This window comes from Dicentrarchus labrax, unplaced genomic scaffold (genome assembly GCF_905237075.1).
Source record: "Dicentrarchus labrax unplaced genomic scaffold, dlabrax2021, whole genome shotgun sequence".
In the NCBI taxonomy this organism is placed as follows: Eukaryota; Metazoa; Chordata; class Actinopteri; family Moronidae; genus Dicentrarchus; species Dicentrarchus labrax.
Genome location: NW_026136711.1, coordinates 22,891,442 through 22,915,540, shown reverse-complemented (window position 1 = coordinate 22,915,540; position 24,099 = coordinate 22,891,442). Strand labels below are relative to the sequence as shown.

The 24,099-nt window shown below is 39.5% G+C and overlaps 1 protein-coding gene across 5 annotated transcripts in view; it reads left to right on the top strand.

Annotated features, from left to right (window-relative positions):
- The window catches only part of kaznb (kazrin, periplakin interacting protein b), a 106,935-nt gene that overhangs the window by 4,797 nt on the left and 78,039 nt on the right, over positions 1 to 24,099 (top strand). For all 5 annotated transcript variants that reach the window (XR_007886373.1, XM_051413903.1, XM_051413908.1 and 2 more), the window contains exon 3: positions 14,323 to 14,480. Coding sequence is in view for 4 of the 5 variants with exons in the window: in XM_051413903.1 (XP_051269863.1) it covers positions 14,323 to 14,480 (158 nt within the window). In the remaining variant the exon portion in view is untranslated. The remainder of the gene's footprint in view (positions 1 to 14,322; positions 14,481 to 24,099) is intronic.

Genomic DNA, 24,099 nt, shown 5'->3' with positions numbered 1-24,099 from the left:
GTCGTGTATAAATGTATGCATTTAGTTGAATACGCTATTGTAGTTCTTCGTGGCAGGGGATCACATGTATCTTCATTAGCACACTTTCCCTCAGGATGATCAATAAACTAATGGGAGTTCACTGACTGCATCAGTTTGCTATTTTCTCTCAGAATCGACGCGGCCGCTCGTTGACAGGAGATCAGCGTCTACTCCTTGACTGACAGGAGATACTGTATTTAGGCTGGGCTTCATGAACTCTTGCGCAGTTATTCACAGCATGACAAGACAGGTTCTTGGCTAGAGTAGTATGATGCAACATGTGCTCCATGATGGAGGTCCTAACTGTGGGTTTTGGATATGAAAAGTCCTGCACAGTGAGGAAGACAGCAACCCAACCCAAGAATAAACTGCTACCACATCCATTCTTTCTGATACATGTTTTATATTTTTGCATTCTTTACAATTAGTTTTTTAATTATGTTTTGGTATTTAATCAGTCCGTAGAAATACACAGGAAGTAAATTTTTGCCAGAGATAAACTTGCTTTTAACTACATGTTCAGGTGCTGATGTTTGGAGTGTTGGTTTTTCACATCCTCAGAAATGAGGGGGTCAGTAGGTACAATAGCAATGACAAAAATGGTGGTATATTTATGTATTTACCTGACAAAAAAATCTTGCCACAGGGTCCATTTAATAGCTGTGCTGGAGCTTTATCGCATGATCTTCCTCAGTAGATGGAGTTTGTCCGGTTGTTAGAGATTTTTTTGTCAACTACAGCTTCCAAGGTGAAAAATGAACTTTCCATTCTCACCGTACTGTATTTTTTATGTTTTATATTTCTAAAAAAGGGGACACAATGCTTCATTTTGTTTCGCAAAACTAATTTCAACCTGACGGTCGCTGCATCCCTCCCTGTCCCAAAAAAAGCAATTTGTTGCTACAGCATGCCACCAAACTCTGTGTTTTATTGTATCTCCTGGATTTATAGAAGAAAACGTGCCCTGGTGTTTCTAAGGCATTTCATATATTGCTGCATTGTTACACAGGATTGTAGTAACAATGCAGTAGTAATTTCTCGCACTCTGAACTGTTGTGCCTCCTCTTTCTCTTAATCTCCCTCTCTTTCTCTTTCTATCTCTCTGTGACACTCAAAGAAAACTGAGGTTATTGCGAAATTTTAAGTGGCTGCACATAAGCTGAATACTGTGCGCTCAGCGAACACATCTCCCGGATTTAATAGTCACTCATCTCCACCACTTTAAAGCAGCTAAGTCACTGCTCGATCTGCTGTGTTCACACCGAGCTGCCAGGAGAGAGTTTACGGTACGAACAACAACAGCTTTCACAGGGAGGGCTAATCCTGCTCATCTTGGCATCTGTATGATTATGTGTGTGCATCTGTAAGTTTTTTTTTCTAATTGTGTGAATGTGTGGTGAAAGTTTGAGTGAATATTCACCTTCCTTCGACATTCTTAATAAGGTGCTTGACAGAAAAACAAACAAAACACACTCAAATTCGCTCAGATGAAAAACGTTCTTAATGAATTCATACACCTCGAGAGCAGCTTGCAGTGTACCGTTCAGGTCCTCGTCGTGTTTTCTGCGTCATTGAACCCTCTGCCTGAGTGTCTGCTGACTACGCATATCTGCCTCGCCATGCCCAACACTGCTGGCCTCCTTCTCCTTCTCTGCCCGCCATAAACCCTTTATAGTTACTCTGTTCAGCCCTCTGCAGACACATGCTGTGAGCTGCTTTCCAAAACACCAGCATTCATCTAACGATACACCACAAAGCAGACAGAGGCAGAGAGAGAGGAGGAGAGGCAGTCTGGGATGGAATAACAGTCAACACGCAAACAAATTAAAAACTTGGGGAGAACTTACATTTGTAGGAAATAAATGTCAGTCTGATCTGCCAAACTGTCACCTTACTGCAACATAAATGCCCTGAGCTGTAAAAATGTTTAAGCCTTTTTGTACAGCTGAGAATGACTGTAAATACTATCCAATTCCAACAGATATCCCACTTCTTTTCACTCACTGCACTACGGCGCTGTGATGCAAAAAGCAATCCTAAGGAGAATCTGGTGTGCTGTGAGTCTGTATAAATTTGCATCAGTAGTTAGTGCAGGCGCTCCTGTGGTGATGAAATATGGCCTATTCTCCCGGGTGCTTCTCTTTTACATGCAGGGCACGCTGTGCACGGATGGGAGTGACAGCGCACACTGTGTGCGTCAATGTTACAATGAGAGAACGACAGTTTCAGTTGGATTGACTCCCTGTGTGTGACCAGAAAATATTAACAACTACAGAGGGAATTATTTTTATTTCACATGGTGCCGTTTGTTTCCATTTAAAAATTTATAAAAAAACATAGACTCTGTGTATTTGTGGTTCTTAAAGATTCTCTTCATAAATTATATCTGAGAAAAGAGCAGCACACTTTTTTGCTACAGTACATAAAGTTCAGTGATGTTGTGACAATGTGAAAACTAATGAGCAGAGCTGTGTTCGAACTGCACTGTGAAATCATATATGCTCGCATGTTGAGAAGCTTGACTATATGTGTGCTTTGATACCGCTTTTTACCACAAAGGGTAAGAACATACTGTACTTTTAATACCAAGAGTTTCTTAAGATGTGTACAGAGCGTGGATGTCAGAGAGGAGCTCAATTTAATTCAAGCTGCTAGATCACAAGAGCACTGAAGCAACCAGAGCTCACGATAACTCTTCATACGAAAAGGCTCATTGTGAAGAGACTCCATAATTCTGTAGGAAGGAATGAAATGAGTGTGTGTCCACATTTGTGAAACCATCCAACCACCACAGAGATATCAGAGTCAGTGCTTACTTTGTACTCATGCCCCTTGGTAATACATCTTAAATCGGGTATGGTGTCACTAGTTTGTCATATTACATTACATGTAGCTGCTAGTTTTGTTAGAGGATTTGTTACCAACACCAAATTCACCAAAGCAAACAGCTCACTAAGGTCCCACGTCTTACACTTAATGCTCTTATGAGTGTCTCGTGAATTCTACAGGAGTCTGCAGCGCTGTGATGCATCTTTTCACTCAGACTGATGCAAGGCATTCAGAATCACTGGTGTGAATGACAGACCGTACACATTATAAACACGATTCCAGTCCTAATGCATTAGCAGCTCCTATTGGTTCACAGCATCCCTGCTCCACAGTCTTCATTTTTACCCCTTTAGCCACCATAATACAATCCCAGGATAAAAACATCTTCCAACTTACAAACTTAAACACACAATTTAGTGCAAACACAGATGCCTTCCTCATTATCTGAGAAGTGCAGTAAAGCCCTAGGATCGGCTAATTTGCTAACAAAGCCACATAGGCCACACTGCAAAAATAAAGCAAAATATTGCCAGTGGAGTAAGGCTTTACATCGTGGGTGGAAAAAAAATCAAAAGGACTTTAATGGTTAAGTAATTAGAATCAGGCCTGGCAATTAGCATCTTTATATGTGGGTTTTATAAGCTACACGAGATAACTAACAAAACTTCATCTGCTCTAAATTTTCTGGTGCATCAGTCTGAAGAAAATAAAGCTTAGTATTTTTTAGTTTTGTAGTTTTTGCTTCTAATGATCAATTCACATTCACATCAGCTGACTGAGGATTTTTCACTTGAGCCAATTAGATGTTGTCACGACCTCTGTGAGCCTACCACCTTGTTGACATCAAGGTCATTTCAGTCTTCAAGTGTGTTTTAGTGCAAACAGAAGACATTATGAAACTTAACTAAACAGTAAACAACTTAGAGTAACTTTAGGTAAATCTAGCTGAAGTTATGCAGTTTTGTTTAGTTAATGACTTTTGGGTAGACAAAAATAAACGAATGAATATAGGCACCATTTCAACTGTGTGGAACTCCTCCAACTCCTATTACATGACCTATAGAAACTTGTTCACTTGTTCACCGGTGTCTGGAGTCGACTTTAGACAGCAGTGCAGCTCACTGTGTGACTACACCTATAAAATGACGTCACATAATTCTTCAACTTTTCCTGTTGTGTACACTATATCAAATACATTGATTAGAGCTGCAACTAATGATTATTTTTATTGTAAATGACGTAAACAGAGAAAAGCAGCACATCGACACATTTGAGAAGCTGAATCCATCACATTTCTGGTATTTTTGCTGGAGAAATGAATGATTATCAAAATAATTGCTGATTCAATTTCTGTCGATGGACTAATTGATCAGTAGACTAATTGTTTCAGCTCTAAAATATATTTCCTGGTAAATTTTCGTCTTGATATTTCTGTTGATTTCTCCTGGTTGAAATGATCACTTATGCTGAGGAGAGCAGTCTACAAAATCACAACATATTTAAAACAAAAACAGTTACATATAAAAGGAATTGACAGGTACAGAAAAATGAATGTAAGCTAACATAACCTGACCTTTATAGCGCAGTTTCCGCCATTGATTTGAAAAGTCATGAATTTTTAACGTTATTTTATACATGTGGACAGAGCTGAGACCAGAGACCTTGAATACAGACTATAGATCAGAGGCACAGGCTCCGTCCTGGTTCACAACCGCATCAGACCAGCAATTATGTCGAGTGGTTTTTGCATCACAACTCTGATGTCATCCTGGTCGGAGCTGTCTGCTCCATAGTCGTGTACTTGGAGAGACATGCTCAGCATCATTAAACAGCGCTCTCCGCTCCAGCACTGGAGTGTTTGATGTGAGAGGGAAGTGAAAAAGCCAACCAAATATGGTGGCAACAGTTTTTTCCATACAGGAATGTCTGACTTGTTAATATGTTGAGTTGATGTGCCTTTGAACTCACAGAGTTGTTTACCTGCACAGAAATGTGTTAATGAATGATAGTGGCAATACCTGCAGTCTGAACTCAGAGTGGCTCATCTACTATTAGAAACCTGCTCTGAAATTGAATTTTTGAGCATCAAAGTGGCTGATAATGATAATGGATTCAGAACTGTCACCCCATATTAGAGCAAATTTGAAGTTCAGCTATTTAATCCCCATCTGTCTCATTTCAAGTTTGTGAGTTGCGTGCTACCTGCCATTGTGCTCTGGTACAAAGATTCAGTGACCCACTTTCATCCACCCTGAAAGACAAGCCCAGACACTTGCTCACAAACAGTCCTAATTGGACTGCAGCCTTGTCATCGGTGCTGCCTGAAGTCCTAGCTCTCGAAAGGCACTCCAGCGTGCAGCCTCTGGATCTTTAAAATGTCATGTTTGAGCTCACACAGGTCTGCTCTAACAAGCAGTGTTTACCCTGACTGTGAAAAGATGAGAGAATCCTTATTTCCCCTCCTTATTCCAGCTGATACAGTGAGATTTCTTCTCTTCTGTCTGCCAGAGGTATCTTCAAAGTTTCTCCTTAAGCTCATTTTCATGCTTTATGGTTGCTGCTCAAAAATAGCTATTAGCGATGCACCTTGCTTTCCCGGGTCCATTTTGTGCTGGAACATATTTCATATTCCTGTGGATAAACAGCCAAATGGTGACATTGTGACACTATGGTATGATATGTGCAGCACAGCTATGACAGACTTTAACTTTAGTTAGTGGTGAAGTTCAGATTGAGAATTATTGTATAAGAGGAAAAAGGTATCAGTTCCTCCAACAATAGTCTCAAAAGAACACAATGCAAATGCTGAGCTGGTGTTTGGTTTAAAGTCAGCTTTGTCTGCTGCTGTTGCTGTCGCTGTCACTAATGTTATTTTTCTCCACCTTCGCCTGCAGCTCAGTGCGACACAGCCGTACTTATCAAAGTGATCTGGGGAAATGTTTGAAGTTACTAACTGATGTAGGACTAGATGAGGAAATTTGCATTAAAGTGGATATACCAGTGAAGTAAATTAAGAAGCGGTTGACTCCTAGAGTGCACCGAACAACAACAAAGGGTTGTTATGTAAGGAGACCTGAGGGTGTATTCTTTTCTTTAAATTATATACGGCAGTTAAAGGATTTCACTGCTTTCTGTGCAGCTTTTACTTGCCCCTGCTCTGTAATTAAATTACACTGTTATAAAAGATGTATTGTGGATGCTAACCTTAATTAACCTTTAACCCTTTGAATCAATTTAAGTGATTCAAACAGTCTGTCTCCTGACCCCTGACATTTTGTAAAAGCAGACGGTTACCTGCCCTTTTCCCATTAGATACACCATTACACCGTATATATAGAAATGAGAGCCCCTTTTTATCTATAAATTAATTATCTGTGTGTGTGTGTGTGTGTGTGTGTGTGTGTGTGTGTGTGTGTGTGTGTGCTGTGTCTTGGATGGGTGGAGGAATTTTTGTGAGAATCACTCTTTGAGTGGTTTCATTAAGTGTTGAAGAGGAGGCCTCAGGCAGATTATCAAAGGGCCATCGGAGGCTTTTATGTTCAGCCGATGGTTCAGCACTCCCCCTGAGATTTGTTTTTCTAAAGTCTTTGACTCAAAGGAAGAAAAAGAAACCTGGATTGCCCTGTGCTGATCTCCTGTACTTCTCACTAGGTGGCACACTGATCAAAGTTATGTAAAAAAAAAAAAATCAGTGGAGGGCACTTTACCCTGGGTTTCTCTGTACTTGTTAAGGACCATATTTTAATTATACATCACTTACAGGTTTTGGAGAGATCAGAAATGACCCCTTTGTTGCAATGAATCCGGTTATTATCTGGAGATAATTACGTTTTTATTGTTAAAAATGCAATGCAATGCAATTTTGGACTTGTATATACAATAGATGAAAGGTTAATATGAATGAAACAGGATTTTTTCATTGGCTATAATCAATTATTTAACACAATTTACCTTTTAAATGTGTGATGTTGTGGTTTCATCTCTCTGAGTCACTTAGTGCAGGCAGTTACAGATGTTTTAAGGTGTTGAACACATGTATGTACGTATGTAGTTGTCACCTCTTCATTTGCAGCTGTTCAGGTCACTGTCAGTGAAGAGAGGAACATTTTCAATTAATGCGGTTGCAGCATGTATTAAAGCTACCAGGTGGTGGCAATGTTGCTGTGGGCAAAATAAAATCTCTCCTGCAGTTTCTGCCTCCACACTGGAGCTTCATTCTCTAGTGCAGAGCTGGTTGACACAGTGAGATGCAGCTCTTGCCATCCCAGTGGGTCTTAAATGGTGTTAACCTCAACCGACTATCTATGACCTCTCTTGAACAAAAGGAAGCTTAAATTGTACATATGTCTAATCGAGATTCTTCAAAGGTATATTGAAAGGTAATGTGGCTGACTATTGAGAGCGAAACCTTCAAGACAAATGTCCCAAGCTGTGGGAAGTGTTTGATCTGATATGATCACAAATTGCGTCAGGCATTTGTGATTCATGCGCGATGTAGTCTCTTTACTGTATGACTAACAGTATGTGGATAACCCTGTCTGCATGCTTACATACTTTTGACCTAAAGAAATCTTAAAGGGGGCAAAAGTTTACTTGTGAAATTTTGTGAAAACAACAAATATCTTATCACAAAACTAACCCCAACTATATTATCTCAGTTCATTTCAGTTTTGCCTTGATGACTTTTAATCTCTTTCACTGAAACCTAACTTCATTACAAACTGAGGAGTTGAGGGGTTTGAAAGGTGTAAGGGCAGTGACGCTTTAATGAAATATGCTATTGAGATGAATACCTCTGTGAAGTCCATAAAGAAGTGGTTTTCATGAACAATATGACTGTTCCCCACAGAGCCCTGACCTCGACCCCATCCAACACCTCCCAATGAATTGAAATGATCCAGTCTTTATCCACTAACATCAGCGTCCAACTTCGTGATCGCTCTTGTGGATGAATTGGAAGAGAATCTTTGTAGTGAGCCTCTAAGACTTTCACAGAAGCATGAAGGCTATTTTTAGCAGCAGATTTAATGCCCACATTTTGAAAGAAGATATTCAACAATCACAACTGGGTGTTATTTGAGGCTGTCCCAATATTTTTGGCCATATAGTACATCATAACATTTCAGAGAGAAGGTTTATCATCTACCTGTTTTTGTTAATTGCCGACAATCTTTGGAAGCTACAGATTACACGGTGTCCTTTGGTTTGAACACATTTTGTACTTAAATGGAAAGACTAGCGATCACTTTGTGGAAGCTAATGGGGTTCCCTTGAGTTGTTTTAATTCTCATGTAGATCTGTCTTGGAGTTAATTAGTATGCTCTTGCATTGTAAGATTGGCTGAATAAATTAGTGTTTGTTTGTATGTTAACAGACTGAAAACAGCAAGGTTAATTGAATCATTAATTTGGCCGGCAAAAAAAGTCGTGAGAAAATTATTATGAAAATGTAAATTTCCAGTTTGAAGGTTTTATTCTTCTCATTTTGTTATACATTTTGTTTCCTGTTGAAATTGCAGTATGGAGAATCTGCAGGGAGAGCTGGAAAGTTTCCCTGCCCTGCAGGACTTATTGTGAATGTGTTTTCCTCCAGGCAGCCCTCAAGGTCCTTGCTGACATACCTTTAACAGCTTTCACTTGTTAAATAAACTGAATAGCAGACAAGAAAATTAAGAGCCTGTTTGAGGACCAATGAATTTAATTTGCAGCTGTATTCACACACACTCTTCCAAACCCCGGTATTAACGACTTCATGGCTTGAAACTGTGTTACAGTTTTCAGGGATGAATAACGTTTAGCTTTTTATAATGTTATGTATTTAATATTAAAAGAACACAGGTTCTGTTTTATGAATTGTTGACTCTTGATTTGAAGAAAACGAAACGAAAGTTTCCAGTATTTTCACTTTGCACTTGCAGAAAAGATAATGTGCACCTTAAAACTAGATGTTCCTCTATACAACATCTGGATGGAAGTGCCATATCTGCATAAACATGGTAATGAGCAAACAGCACGTTTGTATGTGTTCATGTAACTAAAACAGGGATTGAAGTCACCGCTGTACAGATGTATCATGTCAGTTCATGCAGAGAAATGTGCAATTTGAAGTATATTTGAAAAATGTTGTCGAGTAAAACTGGATTTCCTGGAATTTTGAATGTTTTTATTTCAGGCATGTAAGTCGCATTGTTCAAGAGGTCAGTCAGTCAGTCAGTCCACCGCTTTGGTCTAGACTGAAATATCTATCTATATTTATATATAACACCTAGAGTACTATAAAAATCTGTACAGACATTCACGCTCCCCATAGGATGAATCCAAACAACTTTTTTTCTAGTGCTGCCATGAGGCTGACTATTGGATAACGTTGGATAGATTGACATTAAATTAGATACAAACGTTGATGTTCCCCTCAGCATGAATTATTGTCACTTTGGTGATTCATTAACTTTTCATCTAGTGCCATCATTAGGTAAAAATTGTATTCATACAGATTATGATCAAATACCTGCAAAACTAATGACATTCCCATCAGCCTCAGTGGTACATGTTGAGTGGTAATGAGCAAATATTAGCACAGGACAGCCTCACAGAGCTGCTAGCATAGCTGTAGACTCTTAGTTTTGCCAGTTTAATATTTAATCTGCTAATTTTGTTACTTTATTAGAGAGATCTGACCAATTGACTTAGCAGTTGACTCTTATACTCTACATGAATCAGTATTTTACACATACTGTACATAATTGTTCATTGCCCACCAGTTGATTCTTGTTTACATGCTGCAGGTTACAAACTATGCACAATAGGTATGTGTGATAATTTTTCTGGAACTGGCTTAATTGAGATAAGTGTCTGGATGTAGATCTGATCAGATGCAGTTTAGTATATAAACAAGCCAAAAACATGCCTGTTTGTGTACTCGAGGGATCCTCTCGCTTGCGGTGGACAGAGAAGAGATACCTGGCAGTATGCCTCAGCTCTTGTCTGCCTGATTGTTTTGGGCATATTCTCTTGATTTCTTGGAGCTTCAGTTCTGGGGGAGAAACGACAAAAAGAAACAGAGAACCGATGCAGCTGGTTTTCCACAGAGGTCAATCCCCTAAATCCACTGTCACAATTGTGCACTCCATGTTCACAGATTCTCAGACAAAGCCCTGCACACACAAAAGCCTCCATCTGCTCTGCATCAGAAATTAGTGGACACTAGCCAGAGGGAAAGGATCAAATGCTTGTTGAGCAAGTGTGACATTGGAGTGAAAAGTGTCTGCCATTAATGGAATTTGTGTGTGCCAGACATAAAGATAAAAAAGATTTCTGCAGCATGCTGTAACATGCTCACAACACACAAAAGACCAATTCTTTAAAATGATCAGTAGATATTTCAGCCTACACTGTATCCTGACAGATTTTTGGAGTATTCCTTTGGGGAAAGGTGTCCAATTTCTCAGGGGAATTGCAACGCACAGACTATCAGCGGGTGAATTGCACAATTCTGCAGATAGTGATGCAGAACAATGAGACAGACAACAAAATTACAGGGTTGTGTTGATACTGTCGGATTCAGAGGGGGAATCAGTTATTTCTATGCAAAACAAACTTTGGTAAGCTATAATTGATCTGTCCAAATCCCTGCGTTTGAACAAACTTGCAGTTAGCTTTACGGTGGCATGTTTACCAAAGCCTCAAAATGAACATTCTCCAGCATCCATCCTGAGTGTGGGAGATGGTGTTATAGCCCTGGTTTAGGTTCAATACAGGCTTTTGTCCCCCAACAAGATTGTGTTGTGTATTTATCTGGCATCGGTGTAATTGAAATGCAGCCGAGCCCTCTCGCTCTCTCTCTTGGGATTGCCTCAAATTCTCACAGACTCCCCCATCCTTTCATCCCACTTCGGTTATTTCAGGGCTCGAAGAGTGAAGTTCTTGGAGCTTCCTCAGATTGTCTTGGCAGAGGCTGGTTGGCTACTGTGATTCTGCGACTGTAACCGTCGGCGGTGAGCAGAGGCAAAAGAGTCGTTTTCATATTTCTCCTCATCATTCTTCCTGGTGGGACTGCTAACTACAACACATCATTTGAATATATTGTACTGTATTCTGCATTCCCTTCCCTTGATCATATTTTGTGTGATTTCACAAATTAACAACCACCATATACAGATACTGGAACTGATATTTTTCCTGGAGGAGGAATTACATTTTATGAGTGAGCTGTTATTTTCTTTTCATATGCATTTTTTATTCTCCTTTCACAAGGACTGTACATGCTGACAAAACACCGGCATGCCTCATTAGAGTTCATTGTTGATGTTGTTTTGCTCCTGTGGGTGGCTACAAAGATTGTAATGAGCTGTCCACATCTTACAGTCACTGGCAGCACTGGGGCACCTGTGTGTGGGAGGGTGCTTCACAAAACATTACAATATCCCTCTGATTTAAATGATTGTACATATTTCGTCTTACATCAAAAATACAGTTGTGAAAAAATACAAACCTGATGGGGATGCACTTTTTTAAAAAAATGCTCCAGAATAAAAGATTGAACCATGAAATGTGGGAAAAAAATAAAAGACTCAGACATGTTATACAGTTATACTTGAATCTGCAGTCTATCCATTCATTTCTTATTTAAAGTAACATAGCTTTTATTTTTATCATGTAGCGAGAAGTTGAGAAAACCAGTTGAAAGTGCTGATGTTGGACTTTCACACAGTATCTCATTTATGTCTGTGGACCGTTAAAAACATTTTTTTAAAGACACTTTTAAAACGTTGAATTATTCATATTTTCAGTGATTTAGAGGTACAACATTGAGGTACAAAAACAAGTTGGGATAAAATCCTTTTATATGTAATTATATGATCATAGTTTTATTTCTTACATGTTTCTGCTGTATTTATGTGTAGATATAGAAACAAAATCTTTTTACAGCCTTGAACTGTTCTATAAGTTATATTAATTATTAAGTAATAAGTAATAAGTAATATTTTGCGTGCACCATGCATGTGAGGTAAGGACAGTTTTAAAGATGAAGTAAAGAAAAAATGAGTGCATATAAACCTTCCGTCTCCATAGCCAAAATAGCTCTTTCTCATTAATTTCAATGATTCTTTCTCATCAAAATTCCTCTCCTGATGTCTTCTCTGTATTATTTAAATGCTCGAGTTCACAAATGGTCAGCTTCAACAGGCCATTTTGAATTTATACGCTCACTATTGTATCTGATCAGCAATGTGAAAACATGGTTTGACATTTCCTCACTCACATATTCTCAGCAGAGGATGGGGGTGAGCGATCATCTCCATGCTGCTGCCTCATCTGGTTTGCTCCATTAAGAAGAATATTAAACATGCAGGTGGTGGTGGAACTTGCAGATGTACACCTTCATAGCTGTCAAACATTGATCCACAGCTGAGAGTTTCAGCATTTGTTGTAATTTCACGAATGAGAAGCAATCAGTTATTTCAAAAACCGTGCTGTCTGTCATAGGCCTTTCTTTCTGGTGCTTTATGGATTTTGGCTGTGGCATTTTGATTGTGATATGGTATGTTGACATATTCAGGGTGGTCAGAGTAACATTGCTTTTATAGAAAGCCTGTCTTCCCCATCATGTATCACAGTGTGTGACAGAATGCACTGAATAAAAATTTAAAGTAGAGCAGAGAGGAGAAGAGGGTGTTTCTGTTCTCCAAGTCTGACAGCATGTCATTTGCTGCAGCAACGTGCCATTACCCCGACATGTTTGGCCATCTTTGGGGCAGAGAGTTACACCTTGTAAATGTTGAATGTGAAATTAGAATCCAATCGGCAACCTCTGTCGTAAACATTTTATTCTCCCTTCTCCACCCACTCCACGCTTATTTGATGTATGCTGCGCTACTTGCAGGGCTGCTGTGTGCTCATAAACATGCCTCTTTTTGCCATTGTTCCTGCAGTTCAAGAGAAGGCTGGAAGGTGTGGGCCATAAATCTTTGATCATTCTGCTGAAAAGCCGACCTTGGCTGTCGTCAGTGAGTCACACGTTGCCTCAGTCGCTCTGTCACTCTCGCCCCAAATTGACCTCTTAGTCCGCTTGCTGGTGTGTGTGAGTGAGAAAGTAATGTTTGACACTTGGAGCAAGTGTCCTGACCTCCTTCAAACATGCTCACTATGTCATGACTAATGTTGGCACAATTAGTTGATTAACAGAAAATGAAAACAATGATTTTAAATGCTAATTAGTTTGGTTATTTGTCAGGCAAAAATGCCAAACGGCTTTGCTGGTTTCAGATGGGAGCATTAGTTGCTTTTGTTGGGTTTAATATAATTATAGATGGAATATATTTGGGATTTTGATTGAGACGTCCTCTGTCTCTGTAAAATTGATGAACATTTTCACTCTTTTCTGACATTGTGTAGCCTAAACAATTAAAACTAAACACACAGTATCAACTTTTGTTTCCCCTTTGTTTTAAGGTCCACATTGGTTGACTGGCAGTATTGTATATGTTCTGTATCTACTTGTTTCAAATCTTCATTGACTTAGGACTGCCTAAGACAACACTCATTAACCCTACACTATGCTTTCTCATTCTCTGTGTCCTTCCATCAAATGGAAATAATTCTAGATATAAAATGATGCACAAGACATCATTTTATATTCAGCCTGCCGAATTTGGTATGTTTGAATCTATATAGATATATATCTTTAAATATCTTTGTCTTTGTTATCTTTGTTATGACTCCTCTAACTGTTTTTGTTTTTATTTTTAACTCTTGGTGACAATGTTGTGTTTTAACTGCTTGTAACTACTACTTGTATACTTATTATTTGTATAATAAACAGCACTTCTGCAATTGTGAGAATGCTCTCAGTGAGTTTTCCCAGTATAAATAAAGGTTTCTATCATTCAATCATAAACATCCGTTATTAGTATTTGTTTTCTGCATCTGCTCTGACAAAATGCTCTTCTATCACCCTGCTAACTTGGTTTGAAACTTGTATACTTGTACTTATACTTGAAATGTTTGAGTATTGATCAGACATTTCTGCATCAACACCCACAGGTTCTGACCAAAGAGCTTAATGGAAACCTCTGAGCAACCTCTGGGACAGAAAGAAACAAAGACATTTCTGAACTACAGTGTTGATGTAGCCTCTGACTGAACAGAATAGGCATTATTACTGGGACTGTCTCCACAAAAGAAAATATTAAATGATGGGTTAAATGTGTGTTTCTGTGTCTTGGTCATGGATTTAGCCTAATGATGCCCCTCTTGTCCAAAAGAGGGATTATTCTGAAGAGGGGAACAATGGACTGGACTGAATGGATGAAGGAAGTCACATAAGTCTGATCCAGAAAATCCCACTAGAGAGAAAGGATTCAAACTTTGGAGCTCCTTGGCCTACATGGCAGTAGAAGCAAACATAGATTGACTGTAATCAAACGAATGCTTGTGTTTAACTAACTTCAGCTCTCTTCTGCCTCCTTTGCAGCGGTCCAGTCTCTCAACAGCCTGAACGACCAGATTGCTCAGTTCATGGTGACCAGACCTTGTAGCCTGGCTGACGAGGATGAGGCCTTCATCCCGGGAGAGAGGGACACCTTGAGGAAGTCCATGACCCTGATGAGACACCTGCTCGTGGATGCTCAGGTACGACCTCTAACCTCTCAACAAGGTCGCTCAGTGCATGCTCGTCCTTCTGCTCAAGATCATTTTTAGAAAGAAACAAACAATGTTCAGCCCAGAGGAGACATATTACTGTTATGCAACTTGGATGAATAACTAATTGCTGATGGATAACAGAGTTCCAGATGCACACAGCAGGACAAGTCATTAAGTATTAGAAGAGGAATTTTATTTTTATTTTATTTATTATCTCTATCTACATACAGGTTTTGGCACAAGTTTTTTTTTACAAGGTGCTAAACGGAAGCAAAACTGTCTCAGACTGACAGTTGGGGGAACTTTTTGGTTACTATTTCTATAGCCAGCATTATTTATTAATATGTCATGCATACAACAATGCCCTGCCCACGGCTTACAAGACATCACAAATTCATATAAGCCAGAACCAAACTAGTGTGTATACATTTTATACAATACTAATACAAATAGAAAACTAATTTGAACAACTTTCACAATCAAATCTTCAGACCTTCATCGTCTACTACAAAATTCATAAATCACTGATAGAAACAAACAAACATTTAAATACTGGGTAAATCACAGTAATTATTAGTTGAATAATACTTTTCAAGGCTGTGACCAAGCTTGTAAATTCAAACACGTTTAAAATTACATCCTGGCTACGGTCCTGAATCTATCAACAACTGCAGCTTTTCATTTTATTTATACTGTGCCATTATCGATTATTATATCAGCATACTTTATTATGTACATTCATATTTTCTGTTTCAAACTTTCCAAAGAAGTAAGAAAAAGCCAAGATGTACTGATACGTCTCTTTTTTTCTACTGCATATCAGTGTGACTTCTGTTCAAGGTTGAATCCACAGTGTATTCATCCCTGAACTGGAATGAAACATTTGCCCTCGCCCACCACAGCTCAACCTGTCCAACACTGTTAAAACTTTGGCAACCTCTGTAATAGTACGAAAACTGATGGCTGACCTGAGTAGTGTTAATCCTCAGCATTCAGGATGCTTGTTTTAGTCCACTGATCTTGGCTTTTCTTTAAATTTACTTCCAGACTTTTATGCACTCTTTTAGTCTTAGAGGTAAATGTGTGTTTTAGCTTGTTTTGCTTTAAAAAAAAATATACCAAAGTAATAGAATCTTTTCCTCTTCCTTCGCTGCTTTACATGAGATGATCATTCATTTTTATTATGTTGCTACCATTTGTCCTTTTATTTATATTCCTTCTGCATTTTGATGAATGTCTGATGAATCTTGACAGTGTGATGCATTTGGGTCATCCATTAGCACCATCATGATTGATGCGAAGTCCCCCCGACATTCTCCTCCAGATATTTTCTCTGACACAGTGTCAATGATTAAAGGGAAGGTAATTCAGCGAAAGGCCATTGCTTTCACCTCAGCTCAGTGTATGCAAGCTGGAGTGAAAGATTGTTAGCCCGCAGTCAGTTTTTTTCTGTTAGTCAGGAATATAGCATCGGGAGGTGATGGATGAGTGGGAACCTCAGCTGCGGATGGAGTACCGATTATCTCCCCAAGAAGTTGTTCTTGAAAAAAAAGTTTGCCGGTAGTTCAATGTTAAGTGAAGCGCTCAGACACCAGTCAGCATGACAGATTCCTCTGCCTGTTGGCCTTGCTTGTGTCAGACGTTACACCCCAACCTTTACATGCATTTTTTCCTCCAAGGAGTGTCAAATGTGGGCCTCTGTCAGATGGGGGCTTGTTGCTCTGAACTGTCAGAGGACTAAACAGATCAACAAGGATACCAATATGTGACTGACAGTTGCTATAGCGATACGTTTGTTTAGTCCGAGGCTACAACTCATTCCAAAGCAGAGATCCAAGCTTGGAGTCTCTATTAGGGTTGGTTTCTGATGGCCTGTTCCCTCCTCTACAAACAGTGTTATCTGTGCCAGTAAAACCAAAGAGGAAGAAAGCTCCCATACAGTCAAGATGGCGGCAAAGATAACCAAAATGATTTATTCATCTCGTATTGTGTCTAACTTTAGTGAATCCTAACATATTGGGTACAGAATTAATTGGCAGATGCTCTGGTTCAAGATGAAACCAAGCGTTTCAATGGATGTCAGTTTTTGAGCCACACTTAAGGCCAAAATATGACGTACATCAGACTGAGTAATCCTTGTTTTTAGCAGAGCAGTTGTTGATCACTTGCAGCCAACTAATGGCAAGATAACAGAGCAGTCAATAAAAAAAGGTTTTTCAAGGTTTTTCAAACATTGTGAATCAGCGCAGCCATGAGACGTCCTTAAGCAAACAGTCATGAATGTTTGCAAAAAATATTTATATATATATGTTGTGATGCAGCAATATGTGAGATAGCTGCAGACAGATGCACACTGGGACACACACATGCACAAACAACCAAACACATCTTAAAGACTTGTATACTCTTTTCTTTTAAGTGATACCTCTAGTTACCAGAGCTACCAATCCAATCAGACATTGGTAGGAAATGCTAGGTGCAAAACAAACATCCCAAAAGGGCACAAATTATAAATATGAATATTTATTCCTCTAGTCTTAATCATAGAACTGCAATTGAGTTACTCTTGAAATGACACTTGAAATGTTACTGGCATAAACAGTAAAAATATGTCAACATAACAGTTATAGTATTCGTGGTTGTGATGTGTGGAGATGTTGGATTCCCAGCCTAAATTATTGTCCCAGTCTGAGCTTGTTGGTTTATGTGAGAAAAGAAACATAATTCTGTAACACTGCTCTACAGCCACGAGTGAACTGCTTGTTTTTTCGTAGTTCAACGAGATCAACGGAGTGGCAACTCTTGTCTAGAAATGATCGAGACCTTCCCAATAAGAATTTCATCATCAGTCATTTAGGCAATTGCACCAAAATTACAGATGTTTATGTTCAAGTGACAAATTCCTCAAAGCTCTAAACAAAACATCTTACTGTCCAAAAAATGCTTTTTTAAGCCACAATTGTTCCCTGTTCTCCACCACGTGGTTATTATTGTAACCATGACAACAAAGCTCCCCTGACCTTTACAAAATAGGCTATTTTTTTTTAACCAAAACCATGATCTCATTTTTGTGCCTAAACCTAACCAAACGTTAACTATGGCATTGTCACATCATTAAATTGAGTCTTTCAGCAGTGATGTGTAACTTACAACCTACTTCCAACATCCTGCTGATAGGGACGTCAAATCAGAAATAGCTTCTACGTCATTCTAGAGTGCATCAACAAACAACGTATTTTATTGGTTCATTTGGAGAGCTTTTTTCTGCCATCCTACTAGCTTTAGCTATGTGAGATTGTGGAAAATCTAAGCCTCACACGACACAATATTTAATTGAAAGGATTCAGATTCAATATCAGGATTTGATACTGGATTCAGATTTGATACCTCAACCCTAGTCTGTGCTTAATTCACTTTATCTGAGCTGCAGGATTGAGCTTTCAGGCTCCCTATCATCACTCAGGCTACAATAGATGGACAAAATAATTGTGGCCAGATTATGTATCAGATTTCTTTGTTCTCAGTCTCAGAGGTCAAAGTCAAGTGTCATCTCATACCACATAGAGGAGCTTGGCTCATCCAGATAATTTTGCATTCATGAAGAGTAGTGTTTCCGCTGTCAGATGGAATATGAAATTAGTCCAGCCCTCCTTCTCTTTAACGTCTGCTCTCCCATTTCGCCAGCTATTCTCTGTGCAGTTGAGGCAAAGAAATTTACCAAGACACTAGTATTTAGTGCTGCCAGTGGTGAGACTTTTACTGCTGATCTGAAAGAATAACTAACTCTCCAAGGCTTACTGTCTGTCAAGAAACCTTGATGTTTTGTGTATTATGTTTATCTTTTTTAAACATTTTCAGGCACCAAATGTTACAGTTTGTAGAAGTCAGGGTAAAAACATAATCTGATGAATTCACCATTAAAATTTCAAGTCCATGGCCACTAAAAGGCAGAAAATTAATTTAGAAGGGATTTGAATAGTTTCTCTTTGAATGCTGTCCCAGAATTGATTGCCTCATTTGTCACTTGCACAGATGAATTATTTATGTTCCCGTTGCTGTGCTGGGGTGACTAATCAAATGCATTTCAGTGGGTGTGGAAGCTGTGAATTGATGTAGCGGAACGTTGCACTGCATTAGCTACTTTGGTCGAGGAGTCAACAGGGCTACAATAGCGGCCTGATGATGGGGTGACAGGGGAGATTGCTCACCATAATAGACCTTTTTCACAGCAGCCATTTTGACATGAAATAGTAAGGTGAACACATGTGTTACCGGTGAGACTAATTAAGGTTCAGTTTCATTCAGGTCAAACAGAGTCAGGTTGCTGCTGTTGTGCTTGCTGGCTCAGAACCTCAATTAGTATCATTGGTCACACTTGTTTATCCTACTATTATGTGTCAAGAAGACTGCTGTGAAAATTGTGTATTCTCTCAAAATGCACAGAAATACACTAATCAGCTATAACATTACGACCACTGACAGGTGAAGTGAATAACACTGATTATCTCGTTATCATGGCACCTGTCAGTGGGAGGGAAATATTAAGCAGCAAGGGAACATTTTGTCCTCAAAGTTGATGTGTTAGAAGCATCGCAAAGAAAAATGGGCAGCGTGAAGATTTTAGCGACTGTGACAAGGGCCAAATTGTGATGGCGAATGGGTCAGAGTATCTCCACATCTGCAGCTCTTGTGGGGTGTTCCCGGTCTGCAGTGGTTAGAACCTACCAAAAGTGGTCCAAGGAAGGAAAAGCGGTGAAACAGAGTTCAGTGTCATGGTCGGCTGACCAGGCTTACTGATGTATGTGGGGAGCGAAGGCTGGCCCGTGTGGTCCGATCCAACAGACGAGCTACTGTAGCTCAAATTGCTGAAAAATGTAATGCTTGGTCTGATAGAAAGGTGTCAGATCACACAGTGCATCACATTTTGTTGTGTATGGGGCTGCGTAGCCACAGACCATATTACCATGGTCATAATGTTATGGCCGATCGATGTTAACTGTCTATGTATTTAAAGTTGGAGTCCCTTTCTCACCCTGGGAGAGTGGATCAATTCAGAGCAAATACTCAGCTGTGCAGGTCAGTTACCACAAACAGAACTGCACCTCAGAAACTTGGCCTGTGTAAGTCTGTACAAATAGAAGCACTTTACCTTAGCACTTATGTGAGGTTCAACAGCTTGAGTAGAGAATAGCTGATTCAAGTCAATTCAGTCAATTGTGGACCGTATGTTACCTTAGATCAGAGTTAAGTGAGTAACCAATTATAGTATTAATTTAAAATTTGAGAATGGATCAAGCTACAGACCCTGAAGACTTCTTTGTCCTGTTTTTATCACCTTTTACTGTTCAAATCAAGCAATAACTATCTTCTTAGCCTGGCTAGCAGCATGCCACTAGGGTATATGGTCGATGTCCAACTTGGTCTGTCTGTTACGCACAAGCACAAACAAACCCACTTCACGAGAAATCAATAACCAGTCCATACCTCACCAATGCGTCACTGCACAATGATGCATCACAGTACATTGTATGTGCACAGATGGTACAAAACATAAAAACATAAAAGAGAAACTGAGGTGATGGTTAAGCACTGTAACTGTCCAACTCCAGCATAGAGCAGACCAGGAGAGAAAACTGCAGGGAGAAAGGAAAATTAAACCAAATAACTATCCCTCTGACAAACACTCAATACAGAGTGAGTTATAGAGAAAAAAGAGGCTTCCTGCAGTTAGAAATTAATGCAAGAACAGGGGGCGTTCATAGATAATTGGAATAATCATAATTTTGCATTAAGCATTTGCACATGCGTATTTTATGTTTATCTCACTGACTCTGTCTGCTTGTCTTTTTCTCACTTCTCCAGGCTCTCTAGGGAAAAGTTTTGGAAATATAAAACAGTAGTAATTGGCCTTCTGTCACATATGACATGAGACAAATGTGTCTTTGAAAATTGTGGTCTATTGGGGAAACTTCTTTTGTGGCCATGGGGGATTTTTTTCATTGCAGTACTATGAGTTCCCACTGTGGCGGTGCCATATCAATGCTAACATGCTAAAGTAAGATAGTAAACATGGTAAACAGGGTAAAGCCTCACAGAGCCATTAGCACGACTGTAGTCTTTTTATCATCTTTTACTGGAAACTTTCCATTTCCACAGTTTCAGTCAAGTGAAGACCTACCTTGTTTATTTATATAAACATTTATAATTTATACAGCACACTTCATACTCAGCATTGCAATGTGCATTTTAACTGACAGTTCATCTTTTTTTCCTCTTTGCCGCCTCACAGTCTCAAAGAGGCATAATCTTTACATAGAGTCACTGGGTTCAAAAGAAAGCTTATCAACCCATGAGGAGAAATGAAAAGGAAAAGTTTCATATGAGCCAGAAATCATAGCTGATTGTGGCAGAGCAGTAAGCTGCCAGTTTAGTCATTTCAATTACAAAGTTGGCAGATCTACCTTAATTCATTATTGACCACAGCAGAATTAAAGGAGCAATATGAGCCTGAGCCCAAAGTAAAAATAGATTGAGAGGCTAGATTAATGATCCAGTAGGATCATTTTGGGTTGTCCTGCAGTTGTTAGTGAGAAAATGCATCAGCTCAGATCTGGTACATAGATAACTAATAAACTATTTAACACAGGGAGACAGAGATAGAGAAACAGAGAACGAAATATAGTCAGGGAAAAATAGGACAAAGGTGATCCAGGGAGGCAAAAATGTAGCCCTATCCTGAAATCGATCAATGATTTCAGTTATTTCTAGCCATTTTTAGCTGCAGTGCCTGCAGGAAAGCTAGGTTATCTTTCATGAGATCCTCTTCATGTGCAGCTCTTGTCTTTGTTCTGTAAGTATCTTTGGGTGATGGACACAAAGGAACCGTTATTACCTGAACGTGTCAGAGGAAACCACCAGCTTTCATCTCATGCCTCATTTTGTGTTTTTTTTTCTTATTACCCCATTGTATGGAAATCAGTCCACCTCTAATCCTTTGCATTTATTCCAATGTTACATCTTTGTGCTATAGTGCGAGCTGAAGTGGGCTGGACTTCAAAGAGCTGGGGTTGCTCTTTTTTAACAAGTGCACTTTCAGCCGGTAGTCCTCTCTCACCAGTTTCCACATTTCTACCCACTCAGAAACACCAGGGGAACAGAAAAGATTAATGAGTACACATAAAAATGACCATATTGGAGCTTACTGCAGAGAAGATTTAAAAACACGTCTGTCACAGCTGATGATTAGGCAAACCTGAGTGCAGGGATAAAATGACAGTGTAGTTTTATATTTCCTGATACGGCATGACAGATGGGATTGTTTTTCAAATGTCATGAGACAGACACATTCATTTTTGTGTTGTTCCCAGACCCCATCACATCATTATACACACATGTAAACCTCTCATTCAATCAAACAAATGCTATTTTTGTAAATAGAGGAGGTATCCTTCACTGTGGATATTTTTAAGATGACAATATGGCCTCTGTCAGGTGAAATGATGCATGCCAGATTGTGAGACTTCATCATCCTTCAGCCTCTCCAGAAACCATCTGTTGATGTGGTTCAGGATGTTTAAGTCTGGCGTGTTAGAGGGGCGCATGTTTCTATGGAAACCCCGGGCACTGTCACAAAGCTGATCTGGATCACTACACGCATCTTGCTGCAGATCAAAGGTGTTCACCTCAATTTCAGTGGGAGTTTGGGTGATATGAAAAGGCCCCTCTCCCTGTCAATCTCCTCTTGAGTGACAGACAGTGTTTGTACTCTTTGCAGCCCTTTTGTTGTGGGGTTGTTTGTGTCTGGCTGATGTGGATAAGTGTCTAGGATTGGCTTGCTTGCGCAGGAGACTCAGAGTTGGCACAGAGGCATATACGTGTCCTCTTGTGACTTCGTCTGTCAACCACAGAGAGCTTAAAGTTCCTGGAGAGATTTTCACCGCCCATCTATGGAGCCCACCTTCCAGTTTATTCTGTTTTGAGTCATTTGGAGGAAAGAAGAGCACAAGCTGATCTATTAGTCCATTATTCAGCATTCAGCCTCAGGTGAGCTTCCTTGTGGTGCGGCTGCTGCAGTTGCCTCCACAGGACTGAAACCTGAATAATTCATGAGAAAACATCAGCTTCTGTGTACACAGCAAACATGAGTGGGGACATTAATGTGACGTGGAGTGACACTGGTATGCCTTTTGTTTCCCTTATCTCAACTTTTTCCACATGTCAGCTCAGCCTCCTAAACACAGTCTTTGTCATCCAGCTCGCCTTGTTTACTTTAAAACCTTTTGCACAACCCCTCATCAAAGGTAGAATTTCTGCAGAGGCGAGAACAGTGAGGAATCAAAGATGGGATACTTGTTATCAAAGCCATTGAGTTCCCTGTTGACCTTAGACGAGATTTAAATGCTCCCTGCCTCCACAGCTTGTGGGGTGGTGCAGAAAATATAAATGACTCTCCCTTCTATCTGATTCCCTGCCAGAAGCAATCGCTCTGAGGAGTCGGGCCAGGCGGGCATCTGGCCCAGAGCTGCTTCACGCACCTTTGTCTTTTTTTTTTTTTTACCAACACACACACACTTTGAGGTTTCTTGATTTGATCGCTGCACCTCCAGTCAGCCACTGATAATGTGACTGTTGTGGAGCTCTTTTAGTGCTGTGAAATGCTTGCAAAGGTTTCAAAGTTTGTGGTTGTGATTTAATTACTTCAGTGTTTAAGTCTTTATTCTATGAGGTTTTTCTTTGTCTTTAAAAATATTATTTAAAAAGAAAAACATCTTGATTAATGTAGGAATAACGTGACTCTGTCTCTGGACGTTTTTGCTGATGTTTTAGCGCTGATTAAAAAAACACACAAATAAGTCAACACACAATATCCAGAAATCACATCATATGGATCATGAAGCTTGCTCTCTCTGATAATAAACTGTACACTGTTCATGATCTCTTGCCACACAATTTTGTAATCTGGTCCTGTAATCTGGAGTAATGCAATTTAACAAGAGGCTATCTGGTTGTAATCCCACCATGTAAAATCAGGCTCAGGAGGTGCAGAGTGTTACAGACCATTAGATCTCAGCCTCTTTACCCATCATTACGCCTGTCTCATGGGTCCAGACACAGTGATTTACTGTTCTGCCTCCCTGTGAAGAGTATGCCCCCAGGTGGTCAGTACAATAACAGTTGTCTCTGCCTCAGATTAGGTCAAACTAGGTTTATTTCTGGGAGCAGTGTTGTACACTTTGAGGTCAGTGGTTTCCTTTTGGCCATCGTTTTGTTTCTGTTATCTTCACTCCTACCTCCATTACTTCTATGCAGTAAAATCATTATATAAAAGCATTTCTAAAGCGTTTTCTATCACTTTGATATGTTTCTTGTTGAATGGATTTACTGTAAAGGGATATAATGCAAAGCCATATCGTTCCATTACTGGAATATCAGTTGAAGAGAAATGCAGTTTTTACGGGAGAGGCTGAACGCCAGGATTGTTCAAAAATGTTTTTAATATGTTGGAGTTTTATTTACAGCTATTGGCTCATGATGAACTATATTTACTGTTCCGTCATTTAGCAATTGCATGAAATCTTTTGTGTACAGCAAGAATGGTGACTGGTCT